Source organism: Stenella coeruleoalba (genome assembly GCF_951394435.1).
Source record: "Stenella coeruleoalba genome assembly, chromosome: 8".
In the NCBI taxonomy this organism is placed as follows: domain Eukaryota; kingdom Metazoa; phylum Chordata; class Mammalia; order Artiodactyla; family Delphinidae; genus Stenella; species Stenella coeruleoalba.
In genome coordinates, this window is record NC_137154.1 from 3,888,742 (window position 1) to 3,904,364 (window position 15,623).

General features: G+C 61.7%; 1 protein-coding gene across 1 annotated transcript; it reads right to left on the reverse strand.

Moving 5' to 3' along the window:
* Positions 1-2,520: 2,520 nt before the first annotated feature.
* Positions 2,521-15,220, reverse strand: CCND1 (cyclin D1). Its single transcript, XM_079930371.1, has 5 exons — positions 14,986-15,220; positions 13,214-13,429; positions 12,528-12,687; positions 8,456-8,604; positions 2,521-5,855 (listed from the first exon to the last, which is right to left on the reverse strand). The coding sequence occupies exons 1-5, from the start codon at positions 15,181-15,183 to the stop codon at positions 5,691-5,693; spliced, it is 888 nt and encodes a 295-aa protein (XP_079786497.1). The 5' UTR covers positions 15,184-15,220; the 3' UTR covers positions 2,521-5,690.
* Between the last annotated feature and the right edge of the window lie 403 nt (positions 15,221-15,623).

The following is a 15,623-nucleotide window of genomic DNA, read 5'->3' on the forward strand; positions in this document are numbered from 1 at the left end:
CACGCCTGCCCTGGGGCCCCTCGAATCTGGGGCCCTGGCAGGGAACTGACTCGCCTTAGTGCCCAGGCTGTGTCCCGGGGCTTATCGGGCCTCATCAGGGCGATGAGGTGCTCCCGGCCCCTGGGGAGCCCCCCGGCCCCCGAGTGCCCACCGCACCCGGGTCAGGCAGGGCCCAGCCCTCGGCAGCTCACAAAGCCCGCGGCCCGCACGTGGCCCTACTGCTCAGCGCCACTGCGTGCAGGCGGGGTGCAGGGTGTGGGCAGAGAAGGACCAGCCGGACAGCTGTCCCCAAGGGCTCACAGCCCAGAGGGGAAACACCACGTGTAATGGCTCCTGGACCACCAGAGCCACCTGGCTGGGGCAGGGTGGAGAACACCACAGAGAGTCTTACATGAGCCTGGGGGAGAGCAGGGGGTGGGCACTCCAGCACAAAACTGGAGGCCGGAAGTAGTCTGGTGTGTCCTGCAGTCCCCTGGGCAGAAACTTCGGGGAATGAGGAGTCTGAGGCTGGGGGAGACGGGGGGTGAGGCTGGAGAGATGGGCCAGGTCCCAGGACCCCGGATGGAGCCGGAAGGAGCTAGAAGCCCCAGGGGGTTCTGGCAGAGGGTGGTGGGCCCGCCTGGGGCAGGGAGACTGGCTGGGAGGCAGGGAGGCCCCAGGTGAGTGGCCGTGGGCCCGAGTGAGAGCAGGCGTTCGGGCTTCCGGGAGGGGCAGTGGAGTGGACACCGGAAGGCTTTGTCTCCAAAGGCCAGTTTTTGTTTTCCTGATATGCACAGGGCAGCCAGACCCCCATGGGGGGGTTCCCATGAGGGGATGCCCGAGCTGACGTGGGCGGTTGGAGAGGTCTGGGCCCGTGGCATAACTGAGAGAAGCCTGCTGCCCCTCCTCCGGGGGCCTCACGGCCGGGGAGACGGCCCTGGGGGGCTCCGGGCCCCTCCTCACTCGGCCCAAACCCTCTGTGTACTTTGGGTCCCATCTGCGCCCCTGCCCCTCCCTCCCCCCGCCTCCCCCTGTGCCTCACAGGCCACCTCCCCGTCACGCCCTCTTCCTTTCCACTGTCCGACCTGTCAGCCCACAAACAGATTTTCCACCTGCAACATTAGAAACCATCAAACAGCCCCGCAGGCCTGGCGTCCTGTGCGTCCAGCTGCCAGTGGAGTGCAGGCCGCCCCCCGGCCTCCGCTGCCCGGATCCTCGCTGGAACTTAATGCAGTCAGAGTGTTGGCCCTGCTCCTCAAGATACCCCGAGGCCCTTGCGGCGTCGCAGCCTCGCTTGGGCCCCTCTGTACGCCCATGGTCGTCGATGTCATTGGGCCCTGGTGCTGGCACAGACTAGCGGGTCCCCGGGGCTGAGCCACCGCGGTGGTGCAGAGCAGGCCCTGGGCTTCAGGGCACCTCCCGAGGCTCTGACCCTCGCTCGGTCCCCTTTCAGAGCACCCTGTAGGCCCCGGGGGCAGGGGCCTTGCCTCACGTCCCCACCCAGCCGGCGAGGGACTGGGGCAGGGAGGCAGCAGTTCCGGCGCCTGCACACCCCACCTCCTCCCAGAAGCTCCAGGCCCCACCGACCCTGCGGGCACCCCCTGGGCAGGCTGGCCCACGGCACGCGCTTCGTTAGGGCTGTGGCGAACTGACCTGGCAGCCAGTGCCATCCTTGGCGCGTGACCCAGGCCTCCTCCGGGCTCTGGAGCGCTCGCTGAATGCTCAGCTGGGGGGTGAGGGCACCTTGGGGAGCTCCCGGCTCTGGGAAGAGGCCCCGGCCCCGCAGAGCTGGGACCAAGATTCATTTCCCACCTCCACCGGCTTTGGGAACGCGGCCAGTTCGCAGGCATCTGGAGCCCAAAGGTGGACGTCACAGGTGTCCACCGGGCCTCCCAGGTCGCCGGGTCCATGTGAAAGGCCACTGGACCGCTGCCCGGACACTGGCGTTGTTCCCCCCTGCCCCGAGCTCAGGGCACCTTGGGGCCATGATTCACCCAGAGCAAACAGCACTTTGTGCCAGAAAAGGGTTAGCGCATTCATTTACTTTCCTATCTGCAAATAACCTGGGAGGGCGAACTGGCCAGACGTGGGCTGGGAGGCGACTGATCAACGGGGCTCACGTCACCGGGGCCAGAGCCGTAGTCTGAGGTGGTCGGGGCCGCCTGCGAGCCCGTCCTCAAACTCTGGGGGGGGCGGTCCATGCGGCCCTCTCCCACTACTGACCTCTGGTCCGGATTTCCTCCCGGCTGGAAGGGAATCACACCCTCCTTCTGCATCACCAGGGGACCGCTGGCCACGTCTGGAGGCATTTTTGTGGTCACGACCGGGGTCGGTCCTGTCATCTAGCGGGTGGAGGCCGGGGATGCAGCCCAACAGCCCACGGTGCCCAGGGCAGCCCCCCACGACAGAGGATGGCCTGGCCCCGGTGTCCGCAGGGCCGAGGCGCGCCCCCTACCCGCCTGCCACCCCCATCCAAGGAACTTGGGGCGCATGGCCCTGGCTCCCTGCCCGCCCCAGGAAACAGACAAGCGGACACTGCACTGGGGTTTTACCAATTTTATTTCTAGATTTTTCACGTTTGTCTTGTTTCCTGCTGGAAACGTGCCGGTTACATGTCTGTGCTGGGAAACACCGTGGTGTGCAACCAAAAACACACACAGACCCCCAAGTGCCTGCCCGCCCGGACCCTCAGACTCGCTGGTCACGGGACAGACCTCCCGCGCTCCCGGACCTGCCACTGGCCTTTGGCCTTAGAGCACACACATCTCACCCCCCACCACGGACAGACCGTCCCTCACGGACCCCGTTTGGTTCAGACAGAGACGCCGCAGCCAGAATGGTTGAGGTAAGCGGAAGCAGTGTTCCTGCAGGGGTGGGGTGGGGCGGGGCGGGTTTGCACCTGCCAATGGCCTTGAAGCGCACGGGCTGCCCCGCCTGGGGCCGCCGCGGACGGTGCAAATCCAAATCCTTTTGGTTCGGCAGCGTGTCAGGCGGCTCTCGGGCACACAGCACTGTTGGCTGGCTTCATTGAGATCTGAAGTCTCTTTAAAGGAGCATTTGCTATAATGACCAGAACAACAAACAGAACACTAATAACAGATACAACGCACCCCAAACTGTGACACAGGCCAGAAGCGATTCCACTCATGCCAAATGACCGAGTCCTACAGCACAGCACCACAGTGGCACATGAAGACATACTTGTTACAATAATAATAATAATAATAATAATGCAACTTTCATAGCTATACGCAAAGAACGATACGGGCTGTAAAAACTACGATGATGGTAAATCCCAGGTCAGATGGGGAGTCCAGCGTAACAGGCGCAGGGCAAAGGAAACGGACATGGCCTGTCTCCAGAGACGCCCGGGGGGGTCCTCGTGAACGCGGCCCGGCGGGGTTGGGGATCCCCCACCAGGTCCTTTTTGGGATCTCGTCCGCGTGTCTGTCTGCCGAAGCAGCAGACAGAGCCTGACCACCTGGTCTGCAAAATGGCTAAGTGAAGCTTGAGGTAATTGTGAAACAGGAACCTTTTTGGAATAGAGCAGTAATCACATTAAGTCAAAATTGATCACATAAAAAAAAAAAAAGAAAAAAACAACAACAACACGCTACCAAAAACAAAAGGCATCCGTAATACATTTTTTCTATGAGAAAATTCAAACTAGAACATGGCAGTATATGACATTGTAAAACAAAAAAAAACTGATTCTCCAATAGCAGCAAAACAATGTGAAAGATAAGAGAAGCGATATGCATCTGTTTCCAAACTGTACTGGGAAGTCATCGGTAGCAGCGAATAAAGAAAAATGGAGCCGCAGCCTGTCCCTCGCGTGGTCCCCGCCCACCTCCCCTCCACACACTTCCTCCCTCACCTCCTCGCTCCCTTCAACACTCCCTACAGAATAATTACAAAAAGGAACATAGCCAAGATGTGCAAATTATCTAGCGGTTGCTAAATTTCTTTTTTGAAAGGAGGGTTCGGGGATGAGATCGTATTGGAACTGAACTCGGAACTGAACTTGTTTCCAGCATCCTAATTGTGCTTATAACTTGTGACACCTCTCCAGTTGGATCACTCTGCGAAAAGCCAATCGGGCCAAATTAGCCAAATCCACGTCTTTGTGTTTTTTTTCTCGGGATTTTTTTCCCTCTCTTATAAAAGGACCTAACTTTAACAAACTGTCCTACACCTGCAACATCTAAGGCAGAAAAGTGTGTGTGTGTGTGTGTGTGTGTGTGTGTGTGTGTAAATCAGGGGAGACTGCATTACTTTATAAATCATACTGGCCTTACGAACATCCTCTGCAATAAATATTCTTTTTAGCCTTAACTATAAATTATATATTTTAGTGTTTAAAAACCTTCCGTGGCAAAACATCTAAAGAGAACTCTGAAACTGCTGGTTCTCTAGGTAAACCTTTAAGGCCCCTACTTTCAAACACCAGTTGGCACGGAAGGATTCCTAAACTTCAACTTCTCTACAGAAAAGGAAAGGAACACATCATCCTGGCAGTGTGAGAATGAATGCACGTTTTCTTCTCCTTGACCGGAACCCAGCCCTCCAAAACATCATCTCCCTTTCGCTAACACCATATCAACAAGCACCTGCCTCGCCGTCCTGTCTGCACCCAAGTACTGGAATATTCCCAAACCATTCCATTAAGAAACCGTTCCCCGCCCCCTCCACACACAACATACACAGAGATGTCACCTAGAGACTGAAAGTGCTTTGAAATGGAATGGTTTTGGAATATTGAGAAGGAAAAAAAACAAAAACCAAAAAACGAAAAAAAAACAGCTGTAGATTTCAGCTGGATGTGAGCAGGCTGCAGATCTGTTGGGTGAAAAACCAGCACCTCATAAACAGGTAACTACAAAAATAGGAAGATTATAAAAATAGAATATATTAGGTCACTATTGCGGTCTCTCTTTCTAGTAGCGGACGCTAGGAGTCGGAGGTGGCCTTCCGTCACCGAGGCGCAGGCTGGCGCCCGCAAACCCCTCAGGTGGTTGGTCCACAGGCAGAAAGAGGATCAGGCCTTGAAAATGCCAAACTCTACGCTACCCTAGCCGAGAGGTTACATCAGCCATTGACAAGGTGAAGGTTACATGCCTACCTACGAAATAAAATAAACAAATGACTTATAAAGTGACTACATGCATAAGCGAGATACAGGATGCCTAGAACCGCCTTAAAGCTCTGCCCTTGGGAACAGCACACGGGTAGAGTTCTATCTAAAACCCTCTTCTACTTTAAAAACGGGTTGTGGACTTCTTCCTATTTTTTTTTTCAAACGTTTTTATGCTTTTTGTTTGTTTGAAACACATAAAGAATCAAATCTAATCCTCCCCTGCAGACTCGCTTCTTGTGTTAACGCCTATCCTTATAACACAGAGACACAAACACATGAATATAAAAACTAGTTGATTACGGGGTATACAATCTTCTATTTTTGTAGCACAACCCTCCTCCCCCTCCAGCTCAGGGTTATGCAAATTCTATTTTTTCCTCTCCTTTTTTTTTTTTTTTTCTTAAAGATAGGTTTTCGGGGACGTTTCTTTTCTTTTGCTTAACTCAGAGACAGAAGGGAGAAAGAGCAAAGGAAAACACCAAGACACTGAGGGGCGGGCTGCCTTCCGACGGCGACCGGGCCTGAGCGGCTCCGTCCGCCGGGCCCGGCCGGCCCCGCTCCCGCCGCGGCGCCCTCAAATGTCCACGTCGCGCACGTCGGTGGGCGTGCAGGCCAGGTCCGCCTCGTCCTCCTCCTCCCCCTCCTCCGCGGCCTTGGGGTCCAAGTTCTGCTGCTGGGCCTGGCGCAGGCTGGACTCCAGGAGGGCCTCGATCTGCTCCTGGCAGGCACGGAGGCAGTCCTGCACGAAACAGGTCCTCAGGAGGCGGCCCGCGGCGAGGGGCCCCTTCCCAATGCTCACCGAAAACGCCGCCTCCCCCAAACCCAGGAAGCCGCCGCCCAGACCCCAGGATCGACAGTGGGGACCCTGTTTGCCCACCAGCTGCCCTCCCGGCCTGAAAAGCCCACGTCAACCAGGCCACGGTGAGCCCACTCGGGACCCAAGGGCTCTGGTGGACACAGACGCTCCTGCCCACCTGCCCCGAATCCCCTGCCTGCCCGGCCGCTCGCTGGAACTCCTCGCCGGGGCTCTCATCTCTGGGCCCAGGTCCCCACCAGCCCCACTGCTGCCCTCCGCGAATTCAGCGCCATCTGATCCAGGATGGGGAGGCCCTCTGAGGCCCACTTTTCGGACTTAACCTCTGCCGTGTCAGCCCTCGCAGTGAACCCAGCATTCCGTGATGAATGGCCGTCAAAAGCGTTAGGCCGTGCTTGACCGAGGATGAATGCGGGGTGGCCCCGGGGCCTTTATCCCGTCCTCTCCCGTTCGGGCCTGCGTCCCGGGAGACGCTCCGGCCGCGCACAGCTCCCGGCAGCGACCACCCCGCGTGTTCAATGGAGAGGAGGAACCCCGGAGGCCGGGGGCCTCTCCTGGTCCCACCACGGGCACATCTCCCAGCAGCTCGAAGGTGCCGCCCACAGCCGGGCAGTCGCGGCTCCCGGATCTGAACAGAGAGGCTGTCCCAACTTCTGGGACGCCACACGGGGCTTCTGTTCTAGAGCCAGGGAAAGGCTCCAGGGCAGCCTGGGAAGCAGACCCATGCCTTTCCCACAGGAACGCGGTTCAGCACAGAGAAGGCACTGCTAACTTCTTCCTAGATGGGGCTGGAAACGGTGCACCCCGCCCCAAAGAAGTGAAGCCAGGCCAGGAGGGCTTCTGAATGAATCCCTGGAGATGTCCCAAGGGGACAGGGCTTATGGGGCCGGGGGGCTTTCCTACCCACCCTTTCAGTATTCATCACGGCAAAGGAGGAGGCAGGGTAGGTGCCAAAGGCCCATTTTACAGAGGAGGAAACTGAGGCCCAAGGCTCCTGACGGCCTCCTCAGGCTCTGATCCAAACACCCGCCACGGCCTTCTGAGACCCGAGAGCCTCCACCCACCCACTGAAGGCAGCCCCCCAGAGGAGGCTCCCTGGCCCCTGTAACTTGGGGGGCCGCGCTGTGGAGCGCAGAGCAGAGGCGTACAGGAGGGGCCTCCCCTCTGCAGGTCCCGGCGCATCCTCCAGCTCCACGGCCCATGCTTCCTCCTCCCAGCAGCCCGCCTGGCACTGCAGCCTCACCCCGTGAAGAGCAGACTGTGACCACGGGGCCAGCTCTAGGGACGGGCAGACTCGGCCACGCCCCGGGGCCTCCACAGCCCAGAATTTGCTCGTCTGAGCTCAGCGACATTTGTCACCCGGTCACCAGACTGACGAATTTCAGCCTCAACTGATTCCTCCCACCATTCCTCAGCCGTAAGGCATTTTGCTTCAGATCTAATTAAAATAATCTCTATTCAGATAAGGGATCACACAGCGATTTCCTACCACTGTCTATAGACAGCGCTGTTTGTGGCATTTCTAGCTGGGGGACGGCGCTGGCCCTGGCAGCCAGGCGAGGATGCCTCCCCCTCCCAGGGGGCCACCGAGCTGCCCATGCCTACAAACAAGAAGGCCTCCTCCTCTGGGGGTCACGCAGGCTGGTGGCCAAGCACCGCTGGCAGAGAACAGGCAGACATCCGTCTCACACCAGCTTTCCTCCCCGAGCCTCCTGGGCGCTCGAGGGTGGAGCGCCAGAAGCGGCCGGAGCCGGAGCCGGACCCGGACCGGGGATCGGGGTCAAGGTAGTCACTGGCTCCTACTCGGGACACTAGCGGGGCCTGACAGTGACCCCCGCCACCAACCTCGCTGGTCTAATTTGGTGAAGCCCCAAACCCTTGTAATTGTTATTTTAATTCTTTGAGAAAAGAAAAGAAAAGAATGGGGAATAAGACAGTGGCATTTTTAAGTAAAAAGATACAATGGACTCCGGCTTCCAAAGCAGCAGCCTCTCAAAGGGGGTCATAAAAACAAGTTGTCTGTACCAGGCCCATTGTGGACGGGAGACCTCACAGGGACCCTTGTAAAGCGGCCATTTGTCGGGAGTCCACGCTGTCGCCCAGACAAAGCTCGACGGGGCCTCACCCCACACACCATTAGGGCACGGATCATTGACCCGGCCTGCCGTGTGGCCCCTCTTCCTGACGGCCCCCCGCCACGACCCCAGGAGGGGTTAAGGCTCCTGCGCGCCCCTGGGGCCACCAGAAGCCTGGGAGGACCCTCCCGCCCATCGCAGGTTCTGGGAGGTGTTTCTCCTCCCCCAGGAGCCCCCCAGGAGACGGGGTGGAGTGGCCCCCGGGCAGCGTGTGCCAGGGCCACGGCCAGGTCCTGTGCCTCTGGACGCAGGTGGCTGCCTGTCCCCCACGTGGCCCCAGCCTCTGCCACTTCCCACCGGACGACTGCAGCTTGGGACTCCCAGGCCCTGGATGCTTCTAGTACCCGGTGCTGGACAGGCCCCCCAGCCAGCGCCGAAGCGGTCACTTACCGGGTCACACCTGATCACTTTGGAGAGGAACCGCGTCAGGCGGTGATAGGACAGGAAGCTGTTGGCGCTTCCCAGGTGCAGGCCTTGCACCGCGGCCACCACGCTCCCGGCAGCCACCATGGAGGGCGGGTTGGAAATGAACTTCACATCTGCGGAGAGCGAGGGAGGCAAAGGGGTTGTGAGTGGGGACGCAGCAGGACCCCTGTGACCTGGACCCCCCCTGAGGCCCTGTCCCGCAGATGGCTGGTCTTGAGGGGGTGGTCAGGAAGTGGGCGCCAGCAGGGGTAGAAGCCGGGCCGGACTCTCTGACCACGAGCTTGTGATGCTCATTTAACAACAGCAGAGGGACTTGCCCGGTGGCGCAGTGGTTAAGCCTCCGCGCTCCCAGTGCAGGCGGCCCGGGTTGGACCCCTGGTCAGGGAACTAGATCCCACAGGCACGCTGCAACTAAGAGTTTGCGTGCCACAACTAAGGAGCCCGAGTACTGCAACTAAGACCCAGTGCAACCAAATAAATAATGGTAAAAAAACAAAAAACCTCCCCATCACCTTCCCCGCCCCCCGCCGCAAACAGCAGAAATGCTAAGCAAGAGAACAGCTGCTGGAAGAGACAACGGGGGGGCGGGGGGGGGGAGGCACAGTGGCCTCTGCAGAGGGGTCATCGCTCACTCCCTTCTCTTAGCACGTGAGCCTGTGAATGTATCACTTATTCACAAAAGCCCGACGAAAAGGAAGGCGGGGAAAACCCGCAAGGAAGCAGACGCGTCCCCTACAACACTAACCCCAAGTACCTGCGCTGCCAGGTCCCAGGGGGAGTGGCCGTCTTGCACGTGGGAAGATGGGCCCAGGGAAGCCCCCGCTGCCCTCAGATGCTTATCCCCACTTCATCTGCCTCCAGGGACACGGCAGGGCTACAGCGTTACTTCATCTGCCCGTCCTCAGCAGCTTTCCGCAAACTGCTGGGAAACCCTGCACCTCTGGGCAGGTGGGCTCCAGGGTCACCTCCTGGCAGCTCTCCGCAAACTGCTGGGAAACCCTGCACCTCGGGGCAGGTGGGCTCCAGGGTCACCTCCTGGCAGCTCACTGACATGGGAACTTCTGGTTTCCCTCCTGGCGGCACACTCGTCACGGACGTGAGGACACCTAAGAGGTGACCCAGCGCCTGTGGGCCGCCTTTCTGTCGCTCCCAACGAGAAACTCCTGGCAGGGGAGGCCACCGATTTCAGCATCTGAACCAGGGGGCCTCTCAGTGTGGAGCCAGGCCCTAGAAGGTCAGCCCCTACCCCCTCATCCTGTGCCCAGGAACTGGACGGTGAGCTGAGTGGGAGGGCACTGGGCACAAAGGGAGTGTGCGGCCCCCGGGGGCTGGGGCCCCCCCTGCCCCTCCCACTGGCCTGAGAATAAACAGCCAGGGCCTCTCATTCAGCGGAGCGGGAGCCAGCGGAGGGGTGGGAAGAAGAAAGGCAGCCAGGCGGCCACACTGACGGGGCGACAAAGCTGCTGCTGGGCGCTCCGACCACTTGAAAAAGCAAGTCCCTCACAAGGCGCGCCCTCTCTCCCCTTTAAACGGGACCAGTTCCACCCGGGCTGGGAGCCAGGAGCCCGGGATGAGAGGTTTTCATTGAGGCTAACCAGGACTGCACAGAAATCGCTGTGGCCAGAGCGCAGGTTCTGACTGGCCGCAGCTCGAGACCCGGTCCGACAGGGAAGGAATAACTAAACGCAGGCGCTGTGTGTGTGTGTGTGTGTGTGTGCACGTGTGCGCGTGCCTTGGCGGGTGTATGGGCTTAGATTGAGAAGCCCGCAGGTTTCAACTCGGAAGCTCCAACAGCTGTTCCTATTCACTGCCCGGCTGCAAAGAGCCCAGCGGGCCGCGGCCAGGATGGGCATCGGAGCTGCACCGCTCCACTGACCCTGCTCAGGCCCATTCATTCAGCTCAGTTACGTGCCAACCTCAGAGGTACCTCACCGGCCGCAGCAACGCTCTCCTGCGTGCACACATCCGTACACAGGTCAAAAGCAGGGCAAAACCCAACTCTGTGCGTGGGGGACGTGCCCCCTCCCGCCCCCATGCACACCCGGGAACCCAGGTCTGCAGGGCGCACGGACCAGGGAGAGCAGAGGCCACCCTTCCCCCGCCGGCCCCCTGCACCTTTAAAAGGGACCCTTGCTACACGGAGAGCAAATCATCTCCCGGGACTTTCACTCAAGCCTCCACTTCACAGAATCTGTTTGTTTTTAGGCTGTAATAAGTCGATCTCATCTCGAGAGGCCCCCTTGTGACTAAGGACACTGCTGTGTGCCAGTTAGGTTCCAACGGACCAGGACCCGGTCGTGGTGGGGTGCCGCTCCCCTCCCTCCCCTGGCCTGCCTGTCCCCCACCGGGGCCCACCGAAGCTAACGCATGTGAAAAGCTGGGTCACCCCTGACCATCCCTCCGCCTTCACCCGAGGTGTGCCCAGGCCGGGGGTGCTGGACAGTCTCAGTAGCTGGACAGCCAGCACCAAGCTCATTCACGGCCTCTGCGCCCGGCTTCTGCGCTGCCAGCACCCCACGCGGGCTACACACCCCGCCTCCTGGGGTCCTGGGAGAGGGGGAGGTCCAGGCTGCCCCAGCCACCCTGGGGGGAGGGCGCGCAGGAAGTGTTCTCTGCATTATCTGCCGGAGACTTTGCCGTTTCTCTGAACCACTTTCAGCTCCATAAAAGGCTGCCGGGAAGTCCCTGGAGGCTTCTCTTCTCAGAGGCGTCCCAGCCGGAGAATGCCTCCTGCCTGCTCGCTAGGCAGGCCTGGAGGCTGAGGGGACGCGGGCGAGAGCCTCCCCCTCCCCGCCCAAGGCCGGGTGCTGCGGGGCAGGAATGCCTGGCGAGGGGGCGCCCTGACCCCTCAGATTCATCCGGGCCTCTGGTCTGCCCCCACCCCGCGGCTCGCTTGGAAGGACTCAGAAAGAGGGGTTCACGCCTTGAGCGGGCAAAGGAGAGTGGGGAGGCCAGCAGAATCTTCCCAGCTCTCCTGACCCAGAACTCCCGGTCCCCAGAGCACCCAGACGTCAGGAGAGTGACACGAGGTGGCAGGCTGGGGGGGCTCCATCCCTTCCGGGGAGGGGGTGAAGGATGCCAACTCCCCCCTTTGGTGCCCTGTCGCCCTCAGGTCGCACCGAGTGAGCCCCAGGCAGCTTTGACAGCTGAGGCCTGGCCAGCGGTAGAGGTGGCCCACGGCAGAGCTGGGCAGGATGGGGGCAAGGGTCCTCCGATCAGGGCCTCCGGAGGTCCTGGGCCAGCTCATGGGAGTGGAGGGGAGGAAGAGGTCGCAGGGGCTCAGGGGCAGGGCTGGGACAAGCAGGAAGCAGCACCGTGTGTCTCACTGGGTTCTGAGTGACTGGCCGTCTGGGGGCTGGGGAGAGGGCTGTGCCGGGGAGGGGCCCCCAGGGATGGTCCAGAGCGGTGCCGGGGGAAGGACGGAGGGCCTGCTGCTGCCGCCAACCACAGCAGCCCAAGCCCAGGCCGCTAGGAAGCCACTCCCAGGGCAGTGAGCTGAGCCGCCCTGCGGCGCCCCTGGCGGGGCCTCAGGCGGCCAAGCGCCTCTGTTGGCCGCCCCCGCACGAGGGCCGCTGCTGGCCGCCCAGAGCACGTGGTCCAGGCACTGCCGGCCGGCGCTCCCCACCCCTGTAGGCGCCCCTGGCAGGTGGCCCAGCCCGGGAGAGGCCAGGAGGGGGCCCCCGCAGCTCAGGCTCCTTGAGGACACGGGAAGGACTGGGGTGGGGGGAGGAGACAGGCTAGACTGCCAAAGTCAACCCCGTTCAGCATGTAGTGACCCCCGCCTGGCGTGGGGAGCAGAAGCCACATCAGCTGGACACAGGCAGGCTGCCGCCCAGCCTCAGCGGTCCGGGCCCAGGAGCCCACACCCCCTCCCTGGAGCCCCAACAAGAAGCCCAGCCCTCTGTTCCCCGGAGCAGGGAAAGAGGAAAGCTTCCGAGAGCAGAGGAGCCTGGGGACCATGTCCTTGGACGGGGAAACCGAGGCAGAGGGCAAGAAGCTCCTCCAGGGGCACCCAGAGGCCCGGCCGGCACCCTACCTGTGGCACAGAGGGCAACGAAGGTCTGCGCGTGTTTGCGGATGACCTGTTTGCTCTCCTCGACCACCGGCATTTTGGAGAGGAAGTGTTCAATGAAGTCGTGCGGGGTCGTGGCAGCCAAGTTCCACTTGAGTTTGTTCACCAAAACCAGCTCCATTTGCTGCGGAAATGGAGGGACACGTGCGTAAAGAGAGGCGCAGGCGCGGACCCCAATGCAACAGGGGGCGAGAAGAAGGAATGGGGCGTGTTGGAGGGTCCGGGAAGTTGGGGGGACAACGCGCAACCCCACATCCAAACAGAGAAGGTGCCGCTCGCAGAGGCTCCCGTTCTCGATTAAGCCCACCCTCCGCGGGTGGAGACCAGAAGCCCGCGACACCTGGAACGCGAGGTCTGGTCGTTCGCGCGGGCCCCTCGCCGCCGCCGCCGCTAGAGGGCGCACGCTGCCCACTTTTCGCGGCGCTAGGGGCGCCGAGGCGGTGGGAGTCGGAGGGAGAGAAAGTGTGAGTGAGGTGGGGCGGCGGGGGACCCGTCAGCTCCTCGAGAGGGGCCCCACCGGTGTGGCCGCCCTCCCTGGGGGCAGAGGGTCTCTCAGCGGCCCGCGGGGGCCCCTGGCTCTCCGCACCTCCCCCACCCCCGGGGTCCCACGGCTAACGGGGCATCCGGGGAGGTGGGGGTCCCAGGGTTACCAGCAGCTCGTCGGGCCGGATGGAGTTGTCAGTATAGATGCACAGCTTCTCGGCCGTCAGGGGGATGGTCTCCTTCATCTTCGAGGCGACGAACATGCAGGTGGCCCCCAGCAGCTGCAGGCGGCTCTTTTTCACGGGCTCCAGCGACAGGAAGCGGTCCAGGTAGTTCATGGCCAGCGGGAAGACCTCCTCCTCGCACTTCTGCTCCTCGCAGACCTGCCGGGGCACCGGGGGCCGTGACCGCCGCCACCGGGAGCGCCCGGCCCCCTCTGCGGAGACCTCGCGCCCCCCACCCGGCTCGCGCCAGGGCTGCGGGGCCCCGAGCGCGAGGAGGGTCAGGGCAGGGGGCGGCAGGAGCTGCCGCCGCCGCGCCCCCTTCCCCGAGAGTCCCCCAAACCCACCCACCCGAAACTGAAAGGGAAAGTCCCGGTAAGGCTGGCACAGTGGGGGCGGGAGCTGGCACGGCTGGCCGGCGTGTGCCGCGCGCGGGCGGCGGACCCCGGCCCGCGTGGGTGCTTCGGGACCCTCCAGGCCTGGGGTCGGCACCAAATGGGGTGCAGGGCCGTGGGGCGGGCCGCGGGGATGGGCGCCGCGCTCGCAGCGCCTGCGAGACACAAAGGTGGCGTCCCAGGCCGCCGCGCCGCATTTCCCCAGACGTCATCTTTTCAAAAAATATTTAAAAATATTAAAAAATTAACTGGGTATATAAAAACCCCCTGAAAATGACCCTCAGGCGGTCCTTTACCCAGGCCGGGGGTCGGGAGCTCGTTGCAGGCTCAAGGGAGAGCCCCAGGAATTCAAACTCGGGGGCCCCCCTTCCCCCTGGGCGCGGGCGCTGTTTCCCTCTCGCAAGGGCACCACGCCGCACTTTTAAAAATTATTTTAAAATACTTGCGGTGCACTCAGGAGCCCACTGAAGGCCTGAAAACGTGCCCCTGGACCCCGGCTCGCTCCGGACTGGTCCCCCAAGCTGAGACCCCTGCAGATGAGGGTCAATCCCCAGCGTCTCGGGGGCCACGCGACCTTGCAGCCCGGCGTGCTCTCCGGCCCAAGCTGGCCGTGCGGGGCGCCCCGGGACTCACTGCTTGAACAAAGGGGCCCCCTCTCCCGAGCGGGGTCCCCTCACAGCTGCCCGAGCTCTGGCCCCTCGCCCCTCCCGCCGGCTCCCGGTGGCCGCACGGCCCCTCGCGGCGGCCCCAAGCGCCTCGCCGGCCGCTCCCCACCCCCACCCTACCCCCAATTATTAATAAACACTTTTGCTTTGCAATAAAAGAACAAAGATGGCGCATAATACTGGCACGAGCGTCCCTTGCATACGTGTCCATGGATATTAATTTAAAAATCAAATCTATGCCCCCTCCCCCTGGAGCTGGCGGCTCAGCGGCCGCGCGGCCGGGAGAAGAGGCGCAGCGGGGCTCTGGCGCAGGCGGGGACTGAGCAGTGGCGGTCCAGGCGGGGGCCGCAAAGGGCGCCCAGCCTGCGGGCCCCAACCCTGAAGCATACTGGGGTGCCCCGGTCGTGGCTTTCCCCCAAGGTACCCCTCCTCGACCGCTGCCCCCCAAGGGAATATCCGATGACCCCACCCCCACCCCGTCCTTGTTCAAAAAATACCCAGAATATCTATATATTTCGGAACTACGATTCCTATCAACACTCTGGCAAACTTCAAAAGTTGGGGTGGGAGGGAAGGGAGGGCGATGAGTGGCAAAGAAAAGTGGGTTTGCGCAACAAGTCGCAGGAAAGTGCTAAGAGAGCCGCCCGGAGCCCCGCACCTCCAGCATCCAGGTGGCTACGATCTTCCGCATGGACGGCAGGATCTCCTTCTGCACACACTTGAAGTAGGACACCGAGGGCGCGCAGGTCTCCTCCGCCTTGAGCATGGCCCGCAGCACCCGGTCGTTGAGGAGGTTGGCATCGGGGTACGCCCGGCGGATGGTCTCCATCTCGCAGCACAGGAGCTGGTGTGCCATGGCAGGGGCTCTGCTAGGCGGCCTGGGGCGGCGGTGGGTCCGGGGCTGGGTCCGCGCTCGGCTCTAGCTCCTGCTGCCCCTCGCCGGAGCGCGCGGACGCTGCTGCTAGCTGCTACTGCGCCGACAGCCCTCTGGAGGCTCTAGGACTTTGCAACTTCCAACAAAACTCCCCTGTAGTCCGTGTGACGTTACTGTTGTTAAGCAGAGATCAAAGCCGGGCAGAGAATGGGAGCGGGAAGGGGGGGGGGGGGGCGGGCGCAGGGGGAGGGGGCGCGGGCGCCGAGCGCCGGGGAGCGGCGAGGGGCAGAGCCCAAAAGCCATCCCGGAGGCGCCGCGCCGGCACCGCGCGGAGTTGCCCCCGAAGCCGGGTTTTCATAGAAATGCAAATCGTCCCGAGGCTGCCTTTCTCCCCGCCGGGGAAGAGGGGTGCAGGGGGGCCT

Coding starts and splice junctions, on each gene's coding strand:
- CCND1 (XM_079930371.1), bottom strand. CDS start 15,183: ATGGCACACCAGCTCCTGTGCTGCGAGATGGAGACCATCCGCCGGGCG. Junction 13,430..14,985: donor TAGCCACCTGGATGCTGGAG/GTGCGGGGCTCC, acceptor GTGCCCCGGCAG/GTCTGCGAGGAGCAGAAGTG. Junction 12,688..13,213: donor TCCGGCCCGACGAGCTGCTG/GTAACCCTGGGA, acceptor CCATTTCCGCAG/CAAATGGAGCTGGTTTTGGT.